Raw genomic sequence first — 13078 nt, 5'->3', positions numbered from 1 at the left:
ATGCTCATCTGACGGTAATTCAATACTTAAAACCCCTGAGCTTCTGGGGTCTCCGCCAGTGTCACAAATAAGGTATCAAAATATGTTCATCTTACCGTAATTAAATGCCTAAGACCCCTGATCTTCCGGGGCTCCGCCCCCTCGAACCCGCCAGGGGCCTAAGGTGGCCCCTGCATGCTTGTCTGACCGTTATAAAATGCCTAAAACCCCTTAGCTTCTGGGGGCTCCACCCCGTGGACCCCATGCCAATTAGTGACCTGCCAGTGTCACAAGTAGTAAGGTATACAAAATATGCTCATCTGACCGTAATTTAATGTATAAAACCCCTGAGCTTCTGTGGTTTCCGACCCTTGGACCCCACACATTTTGTGTCCTGCCAGTGTCACAAATAAGGTATCAAAATATGCTCATCTGACCGTAATTTATTGCCTCAAACCCCCTAAGCTTCCTGGGGCTCCGCCTCCTGGAACCCCACGCCAATTCGTGACTTGCCATCTTTCTGTGAACAGTGCTTGTAACTTTACGAAGAATGGGCCAAGTTTCTTATCATTTTGATGATTCCAGAACCTTGCAGTACACACCAATACTTATATGCTAGATGATCAACCTTTTCTGATCCATTCCACAACGTTTCTTTCACAATGCAATCGCATAACCATAACTGGTCTTTAGCTTTAAAGATAAAGGTGAGTTCTGGTAATGCGATTGCATTGTGAAAGAAAAGGTGTGGAATGGATCAGAAACAGTTGATCATGTAGCATGCAAGTATTGGTGTGCACTGCAAGGTTCTGGAGTCATCAAAATCATAATAAGTTTGGCCTAGTCTTGGTAAAGTAACAAGCACTGTACACAGAAAGCTATATATGGGACAACACAAATGGTGTCGGGGGCTAGTACTACCTTGATTTCCTTGTCTTTCTATGCTCATTACTCAGCCAGTACACATTTTCTTCCAAAATTGTTTGGCACATGTCATTTATTTGTAATCTTGAACATTCAGTGTAAGTTTCGTTTGATTCTGTGGGATTAATTTTTTTTTTTTACCAGAACTAGAGTTTATATCTTTAAGGTAAGTTTCACTTTCTAAATGATTGTTTAAATGCCAGATCATTCAAATTGATTTTGTTTTGTTTTATCAAGAAAGTATGTGCTTCTGGTGTAGGTCTTTATACTTCAACTTAACTTATTGTTATCTATTCTTTAAATGTACAGACTAATTATCGATCATGGATCCGAGAGAATATTCTTATGAGAGAGTGTACTCGCTTCACTCCGGCACCACCTGATCCCAAGGATAGAAAGTAAGTAAAAGTTTCCCAGATTTTTTTTATTTTTCTTTCTTCTTGCTGTTCGTGATATGTACATGTAATTAAGAAAAAATGAATGTGAATATACCTTGAATGTTCAGGGGAAGAGAGAGAGAGAAAGAGAGAAAGAAAGAGAGGGAGAGGGGGAGGGGGGGGGGGGCAAAGCGTTATTTAGTCCAATCAGCTGAGAAAACAACACGCCCTCAACACGGAACTGGTGACAGTAGTCCTTGCCTCTCATTAGGGACTTTTAGATTTGCACGTCGACAGCTTTGACTGCAACGTGTGACGTCATTTTAAGGCACTGCGCATGCGGTTCGCCGTCTCAGTCGGCGATCGAGAATGCGTCAACCTTGATTTTCCTAAATGTAGTACAACATACATATTGGTATTTATATAGTGCCTTTACATGCTCAAGGTACTAGTATGCCGCGTGCACATAAAATATACAGTTCCTCAGGTAGAAAAAAGGAACATCCCTTCCCTGCTATTATGTAAAAATGTGTAGAACAGGTGTCACATGCATATTCACCTGTTCTACACATTTTTACATAATAGCAGTGAAGGGATGTTCTTTTGTTGAGGGTAGAATGAGGAACTGTATATTTTTTCCTCTTTCTTTGTCCGTGATCGATGTTCATAGTGTTACTTCCTGCATGCATGTATATCGTCGAGTGCATTCTAAAAGATTTGTAATTGAAGTCAACATGGGCAGTAAGTACGTTGACACGCATGATCAGTCGGCGTTCGTCATGTTCTCGTCCAGTCATTCTAAAAGTCCCTATTCTGTTCTTTTGGATGGTTGTATTTGGGGGATCGCGCAATGAGTGGAGATACTGCGCTCTGTGTTGGATGCGTGTGATTGAAGAATATCAAGTATATAAAAACGGACAGAATCTGGACTGATAGTTACTTATACCCCATTCACAGTGGTTTTGAAATTTGTAGCGGCGTTGTAGCGGAGCGGCGACACCGCCATAACACCGCTACAAATGCATTCACAGTAGAAAAGTTATCCCGCTGCAGCAGCGGGATAAATATCATGTACCCATTCACGCTGCAGCGGGTGATTTTTATTACCTCCGTAACAAACACGTGTATGCATGGCTCATGACCCGCGAGTGACCCCGATATGTATCCTCGATCATATTACTTTTTAAAAAACTAGCATTTTTATTGCTTCCAGTCAGAATATTTTAATTTTTTGAAGTGTGAAATATTTTTATTTGGATAATTATAATATCTACATAATAATAAAATCAATTTGAATCCACTGGTTACTTTATTTCTATTTCACTTTATGTTCCCCATTGCTGGAGAAAAGAGGTCAGTGATAGGTAAGTAAACAAATCACACGTGTTTGTCGCGGTGTTATAGCGGAGAGCCTTCACACTGAGTAAACACCGCGACAGCAGCGGGACTGTCCCGCTGCTGTAGCTAGGCGAACCTAGCGATAGTTTGTCGCGGCGTTATCGCGAGGCGGTGTTATCCCGCGATAGTTTATAACGGGTCCGAGCCTTCACACTGAAGACAACACCGCGACAGCAGCGGGACAGTCCCGCTGCTGTCGCGGTGTTTGAGGCCACTGTGAATGGGGTATTAGAGGAAGAAAGAGGTGAAAACAGAAAAGAGAAAGATACAAATTGTAAGCATATTTTGTTTGATTGATTTTATTTCTGCGTTCAAAAATATACAAATTCAAAGTCAAAGTACAAAATTTCGAACAATAACAAATACAATGAATACAATATTTACAAAAGTAATTGAATGAAAAATCATGTACAATTATATCATTCGATAAACAGGTATACGAAGCATACAATAACATAAGAAATATTTTTAATAAATTAGAGAGGTAATTTGGAACGCAGGAGACCACCATCGTGAGCGGTTAGGCTGGAGATGGATGGCGGCCTCGTATATTAACGTGATTGTGTGAATATAAAGGAAACAGAGGTAGACAATAGAGAGAAAAGTGGACAGCGATATGGGGGAGGGGGGGGGGGGTGGTACAAAAGGGGATATACAGTGTAGAACAAGAAATTAAAGAGATATACATGTATAAAGACAAGATATGAGAAAGAGAGACAGAGAATGAGAGAGAGAGATGAGTAAGAGAGATAGAGAGAGAGAGAGAGAGAGTCAGGCAGAGAAGAATAAGAGAGAGACAGAGAGAGTGAGAGAATTCAGTGTCTTTAAAGTGGTTGTTTTATCAATTTTAGGAGAGATGAGGACCCCAGGTGCCAGTGCAAAAAGAGGAAGACTAAACATGAAGCGAGATTTTTGGAGAACCCAGACCCGAGTGCCAAATGGAAAGCAGAAACCCACACCCATACCATTCCCACCAATGCCTATGGAGAGATAGAGTTCACAGGAGCTTTGGTAGGGGCTGTCGGACAGAATGCCAAGAAGGTATTTCTAGTATTTGTTTTTTGTTTTGATTGCTTTCTTTTTGAGGTGGCTATTTGCCTTGTTATTTGTTTTTTTGTTTGTTTTCACTTTTGTTTAATGGATGACCTGTAAATAAGGTGATAGGAATCTTGATATCCATCATGTTACACAGAGTGAGTCCCCCCCCCCCCCATGGTACTACTGTGTTTGGTCCATGGTTTGATGAAGTCTGAAAGGTGAAAATAGACTTATGAAACCATCCCCAATCTAGTCCTTCTTGATAGTCTGGATTCAGACAACAATTCCTCCTATGCTACCCCTAAATTCTCTTGTCAGGATTTTAAGGAAGAGACTAAGATTATTTGATTTATAATTCATATGAAAATAATAGACAAAACATACAAATGAATACAGAGTGTTATTTATATAAATTATGACTATTCATTTTTCTGTATAGACAAGTTATTGTTGTTTGACAAAAATTGTTACATTAGGTTTATAGCATCTTGTGATTGGTTACTTGTGTTTTTCTTCCCAGTTCATAAGAGTGGATTATGAAACCAATCCACTCATGCTTCTCTCACTCTTTCGAGATGTTTGGAATCTAACCAACCCTAAACTCCTCATCTCAGTGACTGGAGGGGCACAAAACTTTCCCCTCAATCGCAGACTCAAAGATGTCTTTCGTAAAGGACTTATCAAAGCCGCTACCAGCACAGGTAAGTTCCCCTATGCTCTTTGTTATACTGACATAGTAATTATTGATTTTTCAATTTTTTTAATCAATTGATTGGTTGATTGATTGATTCATTTATTCATTGCTTAACTAATTTTTTTTTTTTCATTCATTCATTTATTCATTGATTAAAGGAAACCGAACCCCAAGTAATAACTGTACTTATTATGAGAGATTTATTATGTTATTACCCATACATCTACAAGATTCCCCACCAAAGTGTATGAGAGACGTATAAAGCAAAAATAAAGTACAGTTTCTCAGCACGACATGGGCATCGCCATTTTCTTGATAATGTGACGTACTATGCCAAGTCGTTTATCAAGTAAATGTATTCAAATTTATGGATGCTTCTTTCCCAGATGTGTGTGGTGAAGAAGCATTTCATTCACCTGCTATTTTCCTTTGTACTATAATTGCCAGAACGCAAATTGCATAAATTAGTTAGTGCTCTTCTGGGTTGAAGGTTTCTCATAAATGAAATATATTTTTCAACTGCTATAGTGTAGTATTTATAAATGAATTTGTTACAATTGTGCCCCTGTTATTTATTTTTCACCTAATATAATTTCTATCATCTCAGTTGTTATTTTTTTTTCATTGAAAAGTAAAGGTAATTTTGTTATTGATTTAAAAATTCTTTCCAAATAAAGCTTGGTGCATGATACATGTACAACTTCAACAGATACGTCACATGTTTAAAAAAATGGCTGCGCCCATGTCATGCTGACAGTGACAGGCATCACATCATGCCAGGAATATCTTTATTTATATATATCTTGTACATTTTCGTAAGGAATATTGTACATCAAAGGGCAGGAATACATCTCATTTTTCAGAATACCTACACTTATTTTTTGGGTTTAGGTTTCCTTTAAGTAATTAAATAGTTAATTGATTTGATTGATTGATTGATTGATTGATTGACTTATTCATTGTTATTAATTTACATGTACATGTACTTGTTTCTTTGTTTGTTTATTTACTTATTGTTATTCATTCATTTATTTATGTAACATTATATTTTATTAGTATAATGTTCTTTTTTTGGGGGGGGGGGGTGGGAGTGGGTATAGATTCAGATTCATCCCTACTGTAGAACTTTAGGAAATATGTTTATAACTAGTAAAAAAAGGCTTGGGAATGTTATGATATTGGCAAGGGCAGCTCTAGCTGACATCCATAGCAGTACAATTAGTTGGGGCAATGTCATGTCGAAGGTCAATCTTGTCTGACCTTCACACTGTATTTCGTTTCATGGACTCAAATATACCCATAACTTGTCTGAAATATACCAGCTTGGAGCTGGCTTGACAGTTAAAGGGAGAGAGGGTAGAAGCAGTTCCTCAAACTTTAGTCCATTTATTTCAGAAAATTGTTAAATTCCTATTTTTCCAACTCAACTTCAAGCCATTGGGGTTTATTTGAGTTTTCGTGATTGGGTAGAATTTTGAACATTGTTCTTATAACTTACTTATCTTTTATTTTAGTTAATAAAAAGTCCCTTTTGGGTATTGATATTCCACCCTGTGTCTGCAGCCATTAACCTGAAATGATTGAATTTCCATATGTTCACTTTGATGATAGGCCTGTCTGTAAAAGCAGTGAGAAATTGCTTGTAAATTTGGTACCAGCAGTATTCAATACAATAGATCGTAAAAGCATAGTTTTGGCTCATTAGGTTTTCAAATAGGTCATCGTAATTGGCACCCATAGAATAGTTCAATTTCAAGGTCACATTTTTTTGGAAAATGGTATAGCCATGACATTCCTCTAGTACGTTTGCTCTTAAATTTGATTTACAGGGATCTAGTTTTACTTTTTACTGACTGCTCTACTTATAAGATTCATTTTTGTTTCCTAAAATGTGATAATCAGAAAACCTAACTCCTTTCAGCCTTTAGTCTCAGTAACTAAATTAACATGAATAATAAGAATAATAATGACAACAACAACAACAGTAACAGTAGCAGCAATAGCAGAAACAACATCAGTAATAACAACAATAGCAACTATTATATACCTCACTTAAGTAATCCAGCAATCTGATTGGTCGAAATTGCATTCATAAACTTTAACTGTTCCCGAAAATTCCCGGTAACCATGGTTAAAAAACAGTTCAAATCCCAATAACCATGGTTATTGGGAAAATAGGTCAGTCTCCATGGTTACCCCATAGGTTTACATGTTAAAAAATGGTCTGAGCGATCGAGGATACCGTACGTGTGCGAAGAATTGGTCGGTAATTTCAATACAATTGAATCTCGATCGATCTTACCGACAATTTTATCTTGCATTGTGGACATTAAGACGAAAATAAACTTCCAAAAACAAAAAAACAACATCTGCCGATAGATCTTGATCTAAATTCGTGCCAATATGCATTGCAAAAGTAAAAGAAGGGCCTGTTTAATGGAGCAGCTGCGAAGCTTCCACCACGCGAAGCCGTTTTCAATCCATTTTAATGTATATAAGAAAAAACTGCTATGTTTGGTAACAGAGCGCGATAGCCGAGCGGTTTAAGGCGGCGGTTTTCGTTACATCACCTTTGGTACGCAAGAGATCGAATCCCATCTTCGACAAAAGTTTTTTTTTTTTTTTTTTTTTTTTTTGGCATATAAAAGTATTAATGACTGCTTTAATATTCGAGAAATAGTTGTTTTTATAGGCTCTCGGGATATTGGCTCTCGGGCTATTGCCCTCGGCACGCCTCGGGGCAATAGCACAATTCTAACCTTCCCTTGAGTGTATAAAAACAACTATTTCTCTCAAAGCAGTCATCAATACTATAATATAAGCATTTTCCATGCTGTACATAATATGACAATATCATAGCATTTACACAATTAATATGATACAGTGAAACATGTCTATAACGACCGCCCCAGGGAATCATAAAAATTGGTCTTTGTAGACAAGTTCCTTTAGTATGTAGCGGCTCTTACATTCGCCCTATTACTCTTATCGTACATTCATGTCTCCAGTATTTTTCCATCACGCTTCTTATTTATATGCATTATTCGGACCACGTGTGTTTATCCTTCCAATCACGCACCGTGGTTACGCGCACCCGTTCACCCGCGTATCTTCGACGCCACGAGGTTTTACTTCACTCCCGCTTTCATCTTGGTCGAGTCAAGACGTCTCCGCAATTTCCTCTCCAGGCTTTATTCTACTGTGCCTATTTCGTCTTCTACGGCACGTCAACTCTTTCTCTGCCGTTTTCATCGGGCTGGCAGTTTCCCAGTGGAACGTTATAATCATGACCCGACATAGCGCTTGATTCTCCGCTGGGAGCTGCCAGTGTCTTCGTTCCGGTAGCTCTTTTCATCAACGAGTTCGACTCACCGTAACTCTGATGAATTTCTCCATCAAAGTCTGGATCATTCAACGAGCGACTCACTGCTCCATCTTAATTCACCACCGGCTTGATGTCTACATTTATACTCTTCGCCTCCGACATCGAACGACCCACTGTTCCGTCGTCGAGCGCCACATCTCTTCTCTTCTCGCCTGAGAGCTTCTCCATCATCTTCATCACGAGCGTCAGCGTCGAGATCCTTCACCGCTCTTCAGCCACGAATACGAAGCTGCATCTCCGCCTCTTCAAGACTCCGCGCACATCATCGCGTGAGCCCCTTCCTTCGTTTTCATCTCTCTTCATCTTCATTGGACTTTCGACGCCATTTCTATTCAGTCGTAAGCTTTTGTTCATGTCATTCCATTTATTCAAGTTCATTCTCATTCATGACCATTCTATGTAACTACGTGCAATATCTTCAATTCTCATAATATGCATTCTCATTCTGAGTCATCGCTTGTGCTTGGCTACACTTTGCAAGTGTACGGCCAGCCTCATCAGTATCCAATAAACATAACGAAAAGGGAATACTTTCTTTCTTGTATTTATTGTCAGTGCAACCTTGCTTCCTCGTAGCTAAAATAAAAAGTAAGAGTTATGTTGTGTGACGAGTGAACACGCTTTCAAATATCCATTCACAATACCTCACACACTCATAATTCTACAAGTACATGTTTCAATGAGAAACCATTTTCAAGGGAAACAAGAAATGTGGTCTTTGTAGAGAGGTGGTCACTAAAGCAGGTTTGACTGTATATAATATTGAATAAACTGAACATGAAATGATGATTGTTTTCTTCTCTAGGTGCCTGGATCATTACGGGAGGCATCCATGCTGGTGTGATGAAGTATGTAGGAGATGCTGTGAGGCACCACAACCTTGCCACCGGACGGAGCGACATAGTCGCCATCGGTATAGCATCATGGGGAGTGATCAAAAACAGAGAAAAGCTCATAGATGATAATGTAAGTAGCAGGCATCAATTTTTTTTAGATTTAAATCCAATTCTTAGACCTTCAGATATTTTGCTACAAGATCAATTTTTTTCCTTTGCTCTAAAAACAAGCACGTAATACATGTTGTAAACAATCTAAGATGATACTAGTCTTACATTATTTAATCCCTCTGTCTGTTTTATCTCTCCTTTTTTATATATATTTTTTTTTATAGGTAATTATATTTTCTTCCCATTAAGAATAATTATTAGTCATTTACTAAGGCGCCTTGGATTAATTCTCATGTGCGAGAAGCTGCAGCTTTTTAACCAGAGAGCGCATGCATCAAAGCCGTATTGAGTTAATCCCGGATGCACGATTTGCCCGCGTAAAGACGCATTGTGTGTGTCCGAAGACCGTGACGTCCTTTTCAAGCCAGAAAATTTTCAGCCCATTGAAAGATTCGTCATACTTGTTTAGCTCCCTCTGCGGCTAAACTAAGTTATTTAGCTTAGCTTGAGTTCGTGTCTAGTTAGCACTGTACTTTAAATGTTTGGAATGGATCATTATGCACAATAAAAACACAGTTTAAAAGGGTTGTTTACAAGTAATAAGACCTGTTTAAAAAATTCAACAAGCTGTTGTATTGTAATGAACTGTTAGCATTTTAAACAATTACGTTTTATCTGTGTATATATAACCGAATGCATTTTTAAAAGTAGATTTTTTTCGGGGAGGTAACTTGGAGGTGTCAATCTAGACACACAGGTTATGGGAGCCCCATTCAAATTTAATTCTTCAGCAATTAATGGAAATAAAGACTAGTGGGTTTTTTTTCTCTCGCCGGTATAAACAATTGCGTGCTGGAACAAGAATTCATGAATTCTTGTTTGGAGACTAAGCTATTCCATTGTCATTTAACTCATAGAGGCAAAACACATTTTACGGAAGGTTTTAAATATTATTTTTTTCTTTGAACTTGGTATAAGGCCCTTTCCAAAGAAAACAATTTCTCTTGCTCCTGTTCATCTCCTTTTCTCCCTCTCTTCTCTTTCTCTCTCTTTTCCCCCCACTCTCTCTTTTGTTTCACTGGCCACCCATTATGGGTGCAGTCTGCCTCCCTATCCGCATCCTGCACCGTGCCCCCCCCCTCCCCCTCCCCCGTACGCTAGTGTTTCTCCGGCTTATTATTATCATTATAATCATCATCATCATATTATTATTATCATTATTTAGATGGGGAGGGTGATGAATAATGAAAGGAAAGCAATGAATTATAAAAATTTGTTTATAATCGTTTACAAATTTGGGTTGATTTTACTCTTCCATTCAATAAATCTCATTAAAATGTGAAAACTGCACTCATTATACATTTTTGCCTTCCTCCCTCCCCCAAGTAATGTGTCTCCGGCTTTTGTTGTTGTTTGTTGTTAGGTAGGGGTAATGGAAGGAAGGTAACAAATCATTGATTGACATTCGTTTAGAAATTAGCGTTAATTTTGCTCACATCACACAAAAAAAATCTTATTAGGATAAATCAAAACTGTTGCACAAGATTCAACATTACGATTCAAGATACTTTATTTCTCCAATCGTGCAACATATAAACTAACATTATCAATTGCTCCTGTTTGTTGTACTTTCATATTATTCATTATTATCGTTTTTTTTTCTTCATAAGCATGTCCATTTCTCTTTCACATGAAATTCTGATACTGCTGGTACTTCATTGGGAGCAGCGTAATCCGCGCTCGCCCTGAAGAAATCTCATGACGGCAAGCACCCTAGTACCTCATAATCCGCCCTTCCATTGTTCGAGCTTATAACCATGACAACGAACGCTACCTTTCGCCAAGTTCATTGTTCCTCTTACGTAACATAGATGTAGATAGGCCTCAGACATAACTCTTTTCGTATAATCATTCTATATACCGGTAGTTATAAAATCGATCGGTTCAAGGCGATTCAATCGCAAGTTAGGAAATCATTTCCTCGCTTCGATGCCCCGATGAATCTCCGCCGCATTCGTGATGCAGTAAACGGCAAGTGTCGAAAACTGCGCAGGAATGAAAAGAGTTCTTCTTCTTCTTCCTGAAATCATAACCAAACGGCCCTTTTCAGGGCCACCATACCAGCACGAAAGATATTGTTTCTATTCTTAAATAGACAAACTTCCAGATTTTTCCCCCGCTTTTTTTAGAATGATTACAAAGATAATAATGAAAATGATATTAATAATGATAGTACTGTAGTACAATTATAATGAAGCATCTAACTTTCTCTCACTCTCTCATCTCTCTCTCTCTCTCTCTGTCTCTCATCTCTCTGTCTCTCCTTCTCTTTCTCTCTCATCTCTCTCTCTGTCTGTCTGTCTCTCTTTGTCTATATCTGCCAATGTCGTTTTCCATCTTCATCTTTCATATTGTTTTCTATTCCGCCCTTTACATGTACTTGCAAAATAATATAATGAAAATACACATTCAATTCATTCTGTCCATATGATGGACATAATCATAATCTCTTTTAAGCAAAGCGTGACCAAGGAATGTAATATATAATTATATATCTTAAAAACAAATATTATTTATATATTATTCATAATATACACGCATATTATGTGAGTGCATATATGTAAATTAGAATTAAAAACAAACTTGTTCATATTATTCGGCAATAATGGTCATAAACTGACTGACTTGCCTAAATAAAACAACAACAACAACAGTCCATTCACCGGCCTGTTTGCGTGAGAAGATGGAGCTGGTGGATTATTCCAATGATAGAAAACAATAGCCGGATTATCTGAACTACGGTCTGCCCATTTTCATTCGCTTTGTTATGATCTGCGGTGAAAAAGCAGGAAGTCTATTCATGATTTTGATTTTCGAACCCATCAGCTGCAATGTTTTGTTTGCATCCACTAAATACTAGCTTCTGGTGTTTATATTTCATCAAGAGATTAAGAAATACAGCGTAAACATTCAGAAGAAGCTAAAGTGAACGGAGAGAAGAATATTACAGTACAATGATAATTATAAGAAGTAAGACGTTTTAATATAAATCTCTGTTGCATCAAACTGATATGACAAACAAATGTTTATTATGCTATATTGATGGTGTTAATATACGTCGGACATTATACTTCAGCGAAAATATATAAACAAACACAACATAAAGAAAAAAAGAGCCGGGGGGGATGATTAGAGAGACAAATATCATAATGATGAATATAGTACAGACTTCGTCCAACTTTCTATCTCTCCAACCCCTCTCATTCATATTGTTTATTTCTGAACTCTAAATATGAAAGCCATCTTCCTTCGCTTGCTTTTATGTCAACCTCAACTGGCAATATGACTTTGTGTGTCTTGTTTCCCTGTTTAATACTTTTTTCTTATCTAATTACCATTCTTTCGCTCAAAATCTATCACAATCACTAACATAATGGCGCAAAGGCAACGTTGAATGTCCGAGATAAAATCATTAGAAGCCAGAGCAAATAACACTGAGTTCCTATTGGAAATTTATTTATCTAGATGGTCATATCTCAGCCAATACTTCACATATTCAATTGTTATCAATATTGGGACATTATTGTTGATGCTCTTTCAGGAAATAAAGAAAAATTGAGAAATTCAAAACATAGATTTACTGATGACGTCACAATTCACCACTGAATTTAAATTTGTTAATTACCCGTGTAACTGTGTTAGATTCTTTTCATTTCATATACCTGGGGACAAACCTTTGATAGACTTTTGGTGGTTTTTTTTCCTCACATTTTTATATAACTTCAAGTTGATTGTTTTATTGAATTCTCCCCCACGTTTTTTTTTCTATTATTTTTGTCTTAATTCATCTCCTACCTCTCTTTTTCCTTCCTCTCGATCACTCCTATTGTTTCATTTCATATTGTTTATTTCTGAACTCTAAATGTAATATCCATTTTCTTCGTTGATAAAATGTTACGTTAAAACGATTTTCTAGTCTGGGTCGTTGGTAAGATTTGTTTAGGCATGATTGGGCAATCAGAGAAAATAATACTAAGCTGGGAGAATTGTTGTATATGCTTTAATTTTTATGTTATTTTTCACTCGTTTCACTCAATCATTGAGTTATTAATGTAAATATGTATTGAAATTATGGAAATAAAAACCTTGCTTGAGGATAAAAGAAAAAATGAAGGCTGCTGCTTTTGTTGTTGTTACTCTTTTTTATGGCGCTTTCATTTAAAAAGCTCATATTTTGCCCCATTCATTTATAACTATTAAACAATCTTTTCATGATTAGTCAAGCGGTTTGCCTATAAGTTTATAAATGTTCCAGAAGTCAAATATTATTTAAGAT

General features: G+C 37.3%; 1 protein-coding gene across 2 annotated transcripts in view; it reads left to right on the top strand.

Moving 5' to 3' along the window:
* The window catches only part of LOC105443422 (transient receptor potential cation channel subfamily M member 2-like), an 81526-nt gene that overhangs the window by 15573 nt on the left and 52875 nt on the right, over nt 1–13078 (top strand). For both annotated transcript variants that reach the window (XM_030993441.1, XM_030993440.1), the window contains exons 2-5: nt 1213–1301; nt 3530–3719; nt 4237–4417; nt 8601–8761. In XM_030993441.1, coding sequence (XP_030849301.1) covers nt 1249–1301; nt 3530–3719; nt 4237–4417; nt 8601–8761 — 585 coding nt within the window. In that variant the 5' untranslated portion in view covers nt 1213–1248. The remainder of the gene's footprint in view (nt 1–1212; nt 1302–3529; nt 3720–4236; nt 4418–8600; nt 8762–13078) is intronic.

Source organism: Strongylocentrotus purpuratus, unplaced genomic scaffold (genome assembly GCF_000002235.5).
Source record: "Strongylocentrotus purpuratus isolate Spur 01 unplaced genomic scaffold, Spur_5.0 spur5_scaffold_20, whole genome shotgun sequence".
In the NCBI taxonomy this organism is placed as follows: domain Eukaryota; kingdom Metazoa; phylum Echinodermata; class Echinoidea; order Camarodonta; family Strongylocentrotidae; genus Strongylocentrotus; species Strongylocentrotus purpuratus.
This window is presented reverse-complemented; position numbering and strand designations above follow the sequence as displayed.